Here is a 13,782-nt window from a genome sequence, read left to right on the forward strand (position 1 = left end):
AAGCAGCATGCGGTTTTGCCCCCTATCGTGTCGTTGTGGCGGACAACGTTGTAGTGGTGAGACAACAAGTCCGGTTCTTGAAGCAGTATATGAACCCCTATCACTATGCAAACCTCTCTTAAAAACTATAAATTACCCTTAGGAATGGCTATGGAATGCTTAGATCTACTTTAAGTTTGTATATTTGAATATATTGTAGGGATGTTTGATGCTTGCATGTGAATGTTCGCTCAACCAATAGGCTAATTCATCTTTCTTAATGGAGTAGAGAGCTTAACAAGAAGGCTACTTTTCCCTTCTTGATAATGTCTACTCCTTAAGATTGCTTTAATCAATAGCTTGTTTTGTTATAGTAATAGTTTGTTTCATAAGCTGAAGGGCCTACTATTGAAGATGTTACACATAAGTATGAAACAAGAAAAGCACTTGACCAAAGAGAGATGCTTCTCGAGAGGGAGGATAATTTGTATAAAGAGGAAGTTAAGAGACTTGGTGCTATGAATTATGATATAATGGGCAAGGTATTTGGTCAAATGATTATCAATGTCTCCTCCAACCCTGAGAATGAATATTACTTGAGCATTTCACCTGAGGACAAAGTGATGTTAGAGAAGACAGATATTGAAATATCTGACTCTGTATTATTCTGTTGCATAAGGTAAGCATCATTATTTAGCCACAGTTTTGGTATAAAGAGGAAGTTAAGAGACTTGGTGCTATGAATTATGATATAATGGGCAAGGTATTTGGTGAAATGATTATCAATGTCTCCTCCAACCCTGAGAATGAATATTACTTGAGCATTTCACCTGAGGACAAAGTGATGTTAGAGAAGACAGATATTGAAATATCTGACTCTGTATCATTCTGTTGCATGAGGTAAGCATCGTTCTTTAGCCACAGTTTTGGTATAAAGAGGAAGTTAAGAGACTTGGTGCTATGAATTATGATATAATGGGCAAGGTATTTGGTCAAATGATTATCAATGTCTCCTCCAACCCTGAGAATGAATATTACTTGAGCATTTCACCTGAGGACAAAGTGATGTTAGAGAAGACAGATATTGAAATATTTGACTCTGTATTATTCTGTTGCATGAGGTAAGCATCGTTCTTTAGCCACAGTTTTGGTATAAAGAGGAAGTTAAGAGACTTGGTGCTATGAATTATGATATAATGGGCAAGGTATTTGGTGAAATGATTATCAATGTCTCCTCCAACCCTGAGAATGAATATTACTTGAGCATTTCACCTAAGGACAAAGTGATGTTAGAGAAGACATATATTGAAATATCTGACTCTGTATTATTCTGTTGCATACGATATTCATGTCTAAAAATTTGTTGAGATATTCACGTGAATATCTCGAGATATTCACGTCTAAAAATTTGTTATGTTTTGACCATTTTCATGCATGTTAGTATTACATATCACTCAGATGGTAAGCAGAGTTTAGTAGATTATGCAATTTTTAAGATTTTTGTTGACTGAATATCCAAGGTGGTTATTCACGTGTGACTTTTGAAGAAACTCACAACTAATGAAAATTAGTATTTTGGTGAAAAACGGTGTTAGATGGATGTGCTAAGGTTAGAGAAGATGAGAGACACGAGATTTGACCCTTTCTTGAGACTAACTTGGCATGAAAAATCAGACTAGTTTTTCATGACTTATAGATGTGCCGTGAGTCACAATTGCGGGTGTTTCCTTTCCAAAGAGCTATGTGGCATCATCCATGCACCAATGTGTGTCATGGAACGAGGTGTAGATGTGGTCTACCCTTATTCTCTTCCTTTGCCTCTTTGTTAAGACATACTCATGATGCTAAGAACCTCACAACAATCAAAGGAGAGAAGAGAGTGCCTCCATTCTCAAGAATAATGGTGGAGCTAGCAAGGAGTCAAGATTATGAGAAAGGTGATGGAACAACAAGAGTAACGGTACCCGCTGGTGCATTGCTTGAGCCATGTCTAAACCGGCTATGTTGTGAGCATGTTCACACCCTCATGTTTCTATTGTGCAACCACCAATGGTTTCCTACACTCTTATCACTATAGAAGGTGAGGAGTCTCCTCAAAGACGTGCTAGAGACGCTAGACATGAACAAGGAGGATCCTCAATGAAGAAATACTGCTTAAATTTTTATTGCACCTTATCATAAATTTTAAACTTACAAAAAATTAACAACTCTTGCACTAAAATCAAAAAATGTTTGACAAAGAAAATATTGTATTCATCATTAAAGTAGGAAATACCAAGCATAAAGATCAGAGCCATCACAAAACAAAAATACTCGAGATATTAAAAAAATAACAGAAAGTTGAATACAAAGGCCAAGTGTGAAAACAATTTGAAGGCTTGTTTTCACACTAATCCTTTGTAGTGAACTTTATGTACTTTTTCCCATCTCTAGTGTATTTTTATCTTAGGTGGCTCTTATCTTTATACTTGACACTTTCTAATTTTATGTTTATACTAATATCTTGTTAACATTTACGACTTTATTTCAAGTCGCGTTGAGATTAAACGCATCATTAGTTTGGTGCATCATCATCACAAGATCCTCATCACAAGCCCAAAGTCCTTCATAGTGATCCACTTTCCGTGTGAATGGCTACTACCTAGGCATCACACATCATGTCCACCAAGTAATCTTCAAACTTTTGTTTCAAGCATTACTTGAGTTGACCATCGGTCATGTAAATCAACTTGGTCACATGTGAACCAAGTAGGGACCTATATATATCTTACAATATCTCTCTAATAACCCTTACCTTGGGTATAAGCTAGTCAACAGACTTTTCATAACTTCTACTTTCTTGCAAGGGAATTGCACTACCTAATCTCCATCTTCTCCTCTTGGAGTTGAGCCTCTACACTTATGTCATATACACACTTAAAAGAAAAACTTAAATGAAACTCAAAGAGAATAGAATTCAAGTTTACTTTTTATTACAACAAATCTAAGGTACGATCAACCATGGTAAATTTCTACAACTTGATCCCAACAGAGTCTAGTAGTGTTCTAAAATTTGTTGTGAAGCTAAATGAAAGTGAAGTAGTAAAAGTTAAAAAGCTTGAAAGAGTTAGTTTGACATTTATTAATAGAGCATTAGATGCAAACATCTTTGTAATTAATTTAGAATACTTTAATGTAGTGTGTATAATTAGAGACAATTAGAGAATAAAATAGAAAACTAGATTCAAAAATCTTTGCAAACAGCTGATTTAGAATACTTTAGTATGTACAATCAAAGAATGAAATATAATTGCTTGCTACATTTGAGGTGACACTAAAATATTGATATTTAAATCCTTAAATTATTTTCATACCTTGATGCCTTACATGACTATCCTTATCTCTTCAATTCTTATTTTAACATGTGCCAAAAGAAGATCATGAGGTTTTGAAGGTTCCTTTTTAGATATGACATTTTTAAAGTTTTTTTAAAATAAATCTATAAGATATCCTTAATGTAGTGAGATGCCAAACAAATGAAGAACTCACTACAATTGTGATTACTGAATGATGGCATCTTTTGCAGGAGATATATGGAAAATAATGGAATGCATGTTTGGTGTATCAAACGCAGCAAGTGTAAAATTACCATTAGGGGAATATTAGACTAAAAAAGGGCCCTCTAAGAAGAGCCATGTCATCATTAAAAAAAAAGGGGACCCTGTTGAACCTTATATATCTTACATCAAAACCTCACATGTGACATGCCATTGTTGACGACAAATTGGAGTTAATATGCTCAAGTTAGGCCTTCCGGCTAAAAGATGGATTTTAACAATTGTGACATCGTTATACATGGATGTCACAATCGTTAAAATTCTACCTTTTAGTGGGAAAGGCATACCTTGAGCATATCAACTCCAAATTTGTCGGAGGTAGTAGATTTGGAATATACTTTTTACGGGATTTCCAACGATATGTTCCATGTGGGGATTTTAACATAAGATACATAAGGTTCACCACGATGTCCTTTTTTCTACAAAAGTGATGATGCGGCTCTTCTCAGAGGGCCCTTTTTTTAGTCCAAATTTCCCCAATGCTTGCTTATATAGTATGCATTCACACGTAACGATAACAATGGGAGAAAACATTGGATTAAAGGAACAGGCAATAATGGTACACCGTGCCAACTTACGACCAATTTGTATTTGAAAGGAGGTGAAATGGTGCAAATGGATCCAAAGTGGGATCCCCCATACTTGGCATACTATTGTAATAATTATAGAGAAACTAGTATTTGAATATGTAAAATTTGCTTATAAGATGCAACCTTGCATCCATTGATACTAAAGCCACATGCAAAAAAGTAGAATAAGTTTTGTTAGAGATCATCATATTAAGGACAAGTTAAGGCTAAGAAAAAATCAAGGGCAAGTGGAAATTCATCGTGTGCAAACCTTACTTTGGTGGGGCTAAGACAAGAAAATTCCTTTCTGCACCAAAGAATGTAGAGGGTAAATTTTTAGTTTGGCAACAAGAGGAGAAGTGTGATGCATGGAAGAAGTTGCATATGGTTGTTGATTGCAGAAATGAAGATCAGACAAGGTTGGCCAAGACAAATGTGTGGATTGTACTTGACAAATTAGCACCATTTGGATTTAGCTTTGACTACTTTTAATAATTCTATGACTAAAGTTGTGGCTACTTTTTATAATTCTATGAGTAAAGATTGGACTTCAAGTTCTATCACACATTACATGGTAAGACGTTTTAATTTTTAGTTTTCTAAATATTTTATCTATTACTAGTACATTAAAGCTAACACTTGGCAATGCAGCACATGGCCTTTACTTTGTAAAGCAAGGAATATTGGTGATATGGCCTACAAAAGGCATGGAGTGATCTCACTGGAAGCTCAATGTGGTTTTCAAAAGGCAAGCCCATGAAGATGGCATTCATGGTATTAATCCCATGTGGTTTTCAGAAGTCAACAACCCATGGAGGTGCCATACATAGTGTCAATCCCATAAGGTAATTAGTAAAAATGGTGATATGTGAAAATAAAGGTTAGGGCTAAGGAGAATGTAACAACGTATTTAGCCAATAATTGAGAGGCAATTAGGAGAGCAAGATACCATGTGAGAAAAGAATGCTATGACAATTCAAGGCTAAGGAGAAACATAGAAATTGGTTGAGAACGCATGAAAGATTCAAAAACAAATGGAACTATAGGGAGACATCAAGAGATTGTAACCTATTAGTTCAATTACTTTTAGTGGCATTATAAAATTAGCTCATATCTTATTTTCATGTGTAACCTTCACTTGGATTTCTCAACTTAGCTTGTGTATATAAAGTGAGACCACAAGTCAAAATATCACTTGCATTATTTGTCTTCTCAATTTTACTTCTACTCTTTGAAAATTTTTTGCTAGACCAATATGACATGCTCCAAGAAATTTGCTCGAAGGACTCCTATAAATGCCTCCTCAAGCCAATCAAGTCAATGCAACATATAGCAAACATACATGGAATTGAATCAACCACAAGCATCTCCTCCCCAATCCCAACATCCTCCAAGAGGATGAAAAGTAGAATGATGTGTCTGGTATTTCCATGATATCCGTATGTTATGTCCATGATTTGTTATGGGGGTATGTCTACGTTTTGTATGGTATTTTCCATAATGTGCATGGTATGTCTGATGTGTAAGGTAATATGGATACGTGTGCTATGTCCATGATGTGCTTTGTGTGTCCACATGGTGGCATGCTGACTTGGACAATACATTGCCACGTCAACAACTCATGGAACAAAAGCTTGCCCCCAAAAAAAACCCCAGCATGCATTAAATAAAGAGATAGAGTGTGCTTCTTGCTCTCCCTAACGAACCAACTTTGTGTTTTTAATTCAAAGAGTCCATGTGTACTGAATCTGAACAAAAAACCACCTAATAACATGGCTCTATGCAAGGGCTTTGTCAAAGGTCAAGCATTACGAAAAGCCTTGTGTTTTCCATTCTCCTTGTTCACTAAATACTTTATCATGTAAAGATTGAGATTGTCCTCAAAGTGCCACAAGCATGTCCATTTAATACCTTCACAAGCTAACAAGAATTGTGAAGAAGCTTGCCCTATGCCATAAATGTAGCAAGTTATGGTCATTAAACTGTATACATAGATAGCTGCTTCCCCCTCTTCTTGTCGTTTTTGCCAAGTTACTACTACTAGTGGATCTTTTTGTCGACATCTTCTCATTCTTTTCACCAAGTCAATGTGTTGATGATGAATCCTCAAAACAATTGTTGAAATTAGATAGATAATACTTAGCCTTGTCGCATTACCAACTAGTGTTGATGATCCATCATTTCCCTATAATCTTCTCATGCAAGTAAATGCTAATTTTAAAAGGTTACTCTCGGGTCCTCACCTTCCCTGTTAGCTCTTACCTCTACAATCTTGATGGTAACTTGTCGTAACTTGCCTAGACACCTTTCCTTTCTAAGGCCGTTCAAAACCATGAAACACTTCATAAACAAGTTAAGTGTGTCAGTCCTTTTCATGATGCATGTGTGCATGTGCATTGGTTTGGTGCGTTGGATTTGCGAGGTTGTGTTAGGACACCCGAGGTGGTCGGGGTGTGCTCAAACATTGCATGTGTGAAAAGAAATTGCCAAAGGTTATGTGACAACCTTGTGTAAAAGCAGCTTTGACATTCTCGAGGAATATGGAAAAAGATTTTGTAAATAGACCTTTTTTTGGGCGGGGGGAGGGGTGGGTATAATTTGGTATTGGGTTCAATCCCATCCGATGACTAACAAACATCACATGGGCTGTTGAGAGGTGAAACATGATGAAGGCTGATGCATATGGAATCAAGCACGGGGAAGGGCCTTTAGCTTTTACAGTTCAACTATCACATCGGATGGCTGCTTTTCAGAATGTGCGTGTAGCGAAAGCAGAGTGGATTTCACTCTCTCTCTCTCTCTGTCTCTCTCTGTCTCTCTCTCGCTCGCCAAAGTGGGCAGTGGGACACCTCTGTAACTCTGCGCAAAGATGAAAAATAGTCGTCTTGTTGGTGGTTTTCATTTTGGGTAGAAAACCACTGTGTGTGTGTCTGTGTGTGTGTGTGTGTGTGTTTTGGGGGGTCCATGCTCACCAATTACCCAGTTGCGCTGCGCAGATCATTTCTTGTTAGAACCTACCCTTTGGGCACGATTTGCGAGCAAAAGCCAGCTTTTGACCAGAAGCTTGCCTTTGGGGTAGATTGGATCGACGCATGGGGGACAGTAGTCCGAGTATAGACCTTTGATGGGCCCTCTCTCTCCCTCTCTCTCTCTCTCTCTCAGATACGTAGCTATGGCAATCTCAAACAATTGGTCCCAACAGCAGCACTGGTAACATCCCCCCTCCCCCAACACACACACACACATACACCCATATCCATCTTCTCTGGTCCATCCTTACTCAACGCTTGGTACACTCACAAGCAGCTGAAAGCATCCACATCTCAAAAACCCCTGCGTCCAATTCCCTATCCCTATCATCAACGTGCCTTTCTTCATCTCCTAGCTTTCTCCTTCAGAATGCCTTGCTCTTACTGTCGAGGATTGTCCTGGCATGTGCACTGTGCATACAGTTGAAAACTTATACTGGGATATGCATGATTTGTATACAGTCGAAAGGCTTCACAACGTGCTAAAACACCGCAACAAGTCATTTTCCACAAAATCCTAATATATTGTCATGTGATGCCCCAGTATGCTGCACTCCCACATTCAGAACTCTTGCTTACAAAATTCTCAGTGGAATTCTCGATTGAGCTTAGGCTCCTCCGATGTAGCTTTCTCATGAGCTGCAGTTGGCCTCTCCCTGATCACCGGGCAAACTTGCTACTTAGCTTCTCCGATTCAAAGTTTCGATTGCTAAGCCTTTTCTCATTTCCATTCTGATCAAGATCCTTTTATCACTTCCATTCTGATCAAGATGTGCTTGTCATTAGCCACAGGACCAACTAATAGGGGCTGACTGGTTTGGCAGGTGCTAACACTGAAGCACACTCACCAGGAGAAGCAGCATGGGTAAAAAAGGGAACTGGTTCTCTGCTGTAAAGAATGCATTCAGATCAAGCTCCAAGGAGTCAAGCAAGATCAAGGAAAATGTTCAGATTAAAAGTGCGAACAAGGAAGAGGAAGAGGTAAGAGATGACAGCTTTAAGATGCAAATTGGTGGCTTTCTATTCTTTTTATGATTCGTCAATGTGAAGACTCAAGGGACGATTGACCATTCTATATTATGGTATTTCTAGAAGAAACGCACCAAGGAGAGACGTAAATGGAGCTTTGGCAAGTTTGTGCACCTAGACCCTGCTATTCAACCAGCGAAGCCTGCAGTTCTGTCAGAGAAAAGCTTGATTCAGGTTGAAGAGCAGCAGAACAAGCACGCACTTGCCATAGCTGCGGCAACAGCTGCAGCAGCAGAAGCTGCCGTGGCGGCCGCACATGCTGCAGCAGAAGTGGTACGCCTCACAGGAAGCATAACAGCTGCTCGGCCATCATTTTATGGCAGCTTAATTAGTGAGGATTGGGCAGCTGTTAAGATCCAAACGGCATTTCGAGGATACCTTGTATGTGTGCAATGCTGTTGATTGTAGGGGAATGCTCTTACAATCAGTATATTAAACAAAGTAACTTCTAATTTGGCCAACAACATCTGTACTTGTAACATTAAGAGTTCTTTGTTTCTTTCCTTCTTCACTTCTGTTTTTATGCGTGAAATGCTTGTTTGCAAGGCCCGACGAGCTCTGCGTGCTCTAAGGGGCCTAGTTAGACTTCAGGCTTTGGTCCGAGGTCATACGGTGCGAAGACAGGCAACGCTTACGCTCCGATGTATGCAAGCACTAGTAAGAGTTCAAGCGCGCGTCCGAGCGAGGCGTGTTCGCATGTCGGAGGAAGGCCAAGCTGTTCAGAGGCAACTATGGCAGAGAAGGCAACAAGAAATGCTTGCACTGAAAGCCAATGTGAGTTCAAAAATCCATAAAAACTGCAAAACATCTTGGAATCACATGTGGTTTTATAGGAAGAAATGTTGCAAGGTTGATTATGATTTTTCTTGCTTTGGGGCAGTCTGATGGTGGCCAAGATCTGCACATGTGGGATGACAGAGTCCAATCCATGGAAGAGGTTGAGGCCAAAAAACTCTTAAAACAAGAAGCAGCATTGAAACGGGAAAGGGCCTTGGCATATGCATTCTCTCATCAGGTGGGGATATATGTGAGCTTCCAAATGTTTAATTAGAACTCCTCTTCTGACATGTATACTGACATTACACATCAGTAATTCTCTTCTCACATGCACACTGATATGGATAAGCTATGGAGGTTCTCAGAGCCATTCTTCTGTATATACTTGTGTGCATTGAAAAATGATATGGATAAGCTATGGAGGTTCTCAGAGCCATTCTTCTGTATATACTTGTGTCCATTGAAAAATGAGTAACCCCCTTCCACTGTGATATGTCCAGCTATGGAGGTCCTCTCCCAGGGAATGTCCGTCTATAAACATCGACATGAATGAGCCAGTTGATAAGCCTCGTTGGGGGTGGAGCTGGCTCGAAAGATGGATGGCCGCAAGACCGTGGGAGGCTCGGATTTTCGAGAAAGAAACCATGGGGATGATCGATACAGTTGAAGATCAATTCATATTGAGAAAAATGGGCATAGACTCAGCCAAACCAATGAGCAACAACAACAACAACATCACCAACACAGGCCTAACTCCAAAGAACAACAGTTACACTCCAAAGGGTCACATGTATGGTGGCATGAAAGGGGGCAGCAATGTGGCAGCATCAGTACCACTTCACAAGGGTGCAACAGAGAACTCACCGATGACACCACCGACATATCGAAAGCCGATTGCCGTGAAAGTCCGTCCAGCAAGCCCTCGGGGTACGAAATTAGGCGACGAGGCGGGCAGTGGAGTCTCTACTGCCAGGAGTACTCAAAGCATATACTCAGGGGCTGGGCCAAGGTTCCATGTGAACAGGAGGAGCAGCATGGCAGGGTCTTCTGTGAGGGATGATGAGAGCCTTATGAGCTCACCGGCAGTGCCCAACTACATGGCTGCCACACAGTCTGCACGGGCCAAAGCAAGGTGTCTCAGCAATCCCAAGCAGAGGGGAACAAGTGAGACATCAGAGAAAGAGCAAAACGTGGTGTCTGCCAAGAGGAGGCTATCGTTCGCCATGAACAACACGAGTGAGGAGGCTTCTGTGGGTGCTACTCCCATCAATCATGTAAGACCCATTGCCTTGACACAGAGGAGCCCCAGCGTCAAGGGCTTTCTTGTGCCCATCAACACCGACAGGTCTGTAGTTGCAGACAACAGGACCAAACTTGACACCCCTGCGTAAAACTGCACGCACAAGACATGCCTGCTTTTAATAATATATCTACATCGCAAGAATTTCTGCATTTGCGTTGGCTTTCGCAAGTATTGTAACACTGTAAATATTGATCATCTACGTCTCTCTTGCGGATTTGTAATTTTCACTACAATATAGTTTTCACTTCAATAGATTATCTTTAATGTCCCGGGCACATTCCCTCACTAGGGCATGCTATGTCCCCATATTGATAGGCCCTAGGGAAAGGCATTTTTTTAATTCCCAGAAGCCCCGAGTCAGTGCACGCATTGCGCCACTCACACACACCAGTGATGTCAAGATTTGAACCCATGTCCATTCGTTTTTGGTAGGGTAGAATGGCCCGGGCTAGACCAACTCGGGCTAGAGCCCGCCGCTAAACATGAAAGGCGTTTTAGACCCGCCCTTAGCATTCTGCCCTTCTTTTGCCTCTTTTTATACATGCCAATGTATGAAGTCAAACTGCTTGGATTTTTTAAAAGTTTATGTCAGAATGAAACAAACATGTGGCTGAGGGTAGAACAAAAGACACTCTTGAAAGGCTCCGAGTGAGATTCTCTTAAGTACCCTCATTCCACACTCCAACTTAAAAGTTGAAGACGACATCATATATCCATCAAAAGTGGTCTAATTTAAAGGTTGTGTTTCAAAAAAGGCCACCTCAAGAAAACTATATAGACTACTTTCAAAGTCGTTAAGTTGATAGCTAAGGCTAGCCTCCTTCAAATTCTAGTCCTTTATACAGTTGTCTTGGAATTGGACAAGGTAACTGTATAAGGCTACTTTCAAAGTCGTTAAGTTGATAGCTACGGCTAGCCTCCTTCAAATTCTAGTCTTTTATACAGTTGCCTTGGAACTGGACAAGGAAGAGAGAGATCTCCAATTCGGATTCATCATTCCATACTTAGTCAATAGTGTTGTTAATCCACCAACCATTCTAATGACACATACCATTGAAATATGTAAACATCATGAGAGTTAAAGTAATGAAACTAGTTGTGTATAAGAAGTGTGTTCATCTTAACTTAACTTCCGAAATAAATAGAGGCCTAACTTCACTTGTACCAAGCTATCATAAATAATGAATAAGATAAGTGAACTCCTCTTCTAGAGAAGCACATGCCTCACATTTATAAACATCTCAAGATTAATATATCAGCAAGTTTATTTTGATGTTGATTCATATGTTTTCACAAGAGCAGATGCGTGTTTTCAATAGTTGCATTATGGTAATTATTAGATGATAAATATTACTAAAAATTGTGACATAAGTCTTCAATGCACATCATTAACTTCACAAAACAACCCATGCGACATTTTTTAAACACTTACACAACCATGCGACATTTTTTAAACACTTACACAACCATCTAACCATACCTAATAATCAATCATGGTGCTGTTGAACAAAAGAGCCCAAGTGTGGTGACTCCAAGAAATACCCAACAAATCTTGCACATTGTCTCCTTCTCATATGATATCCAAAAATGGTAATTATTCACAATGAATGCACTATGTATCCTTTTCATGGAGATAAAGTGATGTAAACTAGTAGCACTCTCTCATTGTCATAGAGGCACTTCCAGGAGACAAGTGCATTCAGCATGATATAAGATAAGCACCAAAGGGAGCAAACAAAGATAGGCCACCACACATCTCACCTGTGCCATTTCTATATTGTTAATACTGAAAGAGAGCATTTATATCTCTAGTGCATAATACAACCCCACGATGTGAGTAAATCTCATCCAAATATGTGGCACCACAACCCTCGCATGTAATTCACAAATGAATCTGTGATAGAATTGGAATCAAATCATACATATACATAGGGCTACCATCCAATTATTTCTAAAAAGATCTAAGCACCTCAATTAAATGAAATTGTAGGTCACAATGACACTCACATAAGCAAATATATGTTGAAAAAAGAACTAGGTAATCCTCTAAACATCATACATATACATAGGGCTACCATCCAATTATTTCTAAAAAGATCTAAGCACCTCAATTAAACGAAATTGTAGGTCACAATGACACTCACATAAGCAAATATATGTTGAAAAAAGAACTAGGTAATCCTCTAAATATCATTTGCATTTCTGAGCCAGGTTTAATGTGGTCCTAAAACGATATGGACATTCCCCTAATCCATATCTTTGAAAACCCTGTTTGGGATTTTGTGGTCTATTGCCTAAAAAGATTATAGTTCTTGTAACCTTGAGTGTGCAAGGTACATTGGGAAACCATACATTTCAACCCTCATATTTGCAAGACCTTAATCCTTAAGTGGTCCTTTCTTGTGCATCTTGTCACACCATGGTGGTTCCTCCATGTCATGGTGGGTGTTGAGAACTGGAGAGGCTAGGGCTAGTGTGGTTGTTAAAATCCTTAAATCCATTGTTGTGCAGATCTTGACTTGTGCAAGAAAGAAGAGGGAAGAGAAAAGAGACGAATAAATGCCTTCTCAACCTCAATGCATAAGCAAGTCCACACACACTAGCAACAATGAGTTACAAAAGAGAGTAAATATAACACTAGCTCTATTGCACAAATGATAATGTTTACATTATGAGAAGTTGACTTATATAGTTTTTAACTCCTTTCTCAAATGCCTTCTCAATCTCAATGCATAAGCAAGGCCACACACACTATCCGCCCGTGAGTTGTAAAAGAGAGTAAATATGACACTAGCTCTATTGCACAAATGATAATGTTTAGATTATGAGAAGTTGACTTATATAGTTTTTAAGTCCTTTCTCATTTGGATGCTTAAGAGTAACCACTAAAGGGTAGTTTCTAAGGATTTTACATGTGTTTGGCCATGAGAGTAAGCTTTCTCATTATAAAAGTTTAAAGTGCAAAATATGGTAGCATCCCAAGTGTAGTTAATTGTGATAAATATTATCTTTTACGAGGATGTTGTGCTAAATTATCAATTCAAGCCACCTTGTTAATAAAAATCGGTTCCCCCTTCTTAATGTTAACCCTATCTTTGGAATTCTGTTGAAGGTGTGAGCTAATGGGGGGATGAGAATATTGTTGCTACTTATATTGTTGAGACTAGAGCAGTCTGGAAGATATTATTTGATTGTTCCTTTGGGAGGGATGATAGGGGCATGTTAATGTGGTGGAAAGGTGTTAATATGTACAAGGATTTGTTATCATTATTTAGAATTTTTACGTAGGTTGTTAGGTCTTTATGTCTTCTATTATTTCACCTTCCATGTACTCAATATTCTTCATTTTCTTTTCCCTTTTTTTTTTGTTAAACACAATGTGTACTTCTATCCACTAGTGCTTTAAGATTAGTGGAGGGAAATTTTAGCATTTGGATGGTTAATAAGTTTTTCTAATGCTGCTACACTGCTTACCAAAGAATGTGAAAAGAATCCTTAGC

At 39.0% G+C, this 13,782-nt stretch overlaps 1 protein-coding gene across 4 annotated transcripts; it reads left to right on the forward strand.

Moving 5' to 3' along the window:
- Positions 1-6,880: 6,880 nt before the first annotated feature.
- Positions 6,881-10,534, forward strand: LOC147620169 (protein IQ-DOMAIN 3-like). Of its 4 annotated transcripts, none has more exons than XM_086772364.1 (6): positions 6,881-7,872; positions 7,998-8,154; positions 8,266-8,583; positions 8,749-8,976; positions 9,083-9,217; positions 9,480-10,534. In XM_086772364.1, the coding sequence occupies exons 2-6, from the start codon at positions 8,035-8,037 to the stop codon at positions 10,368-10,370; spliced, it is 1,692 nt and encodes a 563-aa protein (XP_086628490.1). In that variant the 5' UTR covers positions 6,881-7,872; positions 7,998-8,034; the 3' UTR covers positions 10,371-10,534. The 4 variants fall into 4 exon arrangements, with proteins under 4 accessions (XP_086628490.1, XP_086628492.1, XP_086628491.1 ...); XM_086772366.1 differs by having other exon boundaries at positions 8,269-8,583; XM_086772365.1 differs by having other exon boundaries at positions 6,964-7,354.
- The last annotated feature ends 3,248 nt before the right edge of the window (positions 10,535-13,782 follow it).

Source organism: Cibotium barometz, chromosome 32 (genome assembly GCF_041138505.1).
Source record: "Cibotium barometz isolate CiBa-2024 chromosome 32, ASM4113850v1, whole genome shotgun sequence".
NCBI classification, from domain to species: Eukaryota; Viridiplantae; Streptophyta; class Polypodiopsida; order Cyatheales; family Cibotiaceae; genus Cibotium; species Cibotium barometz.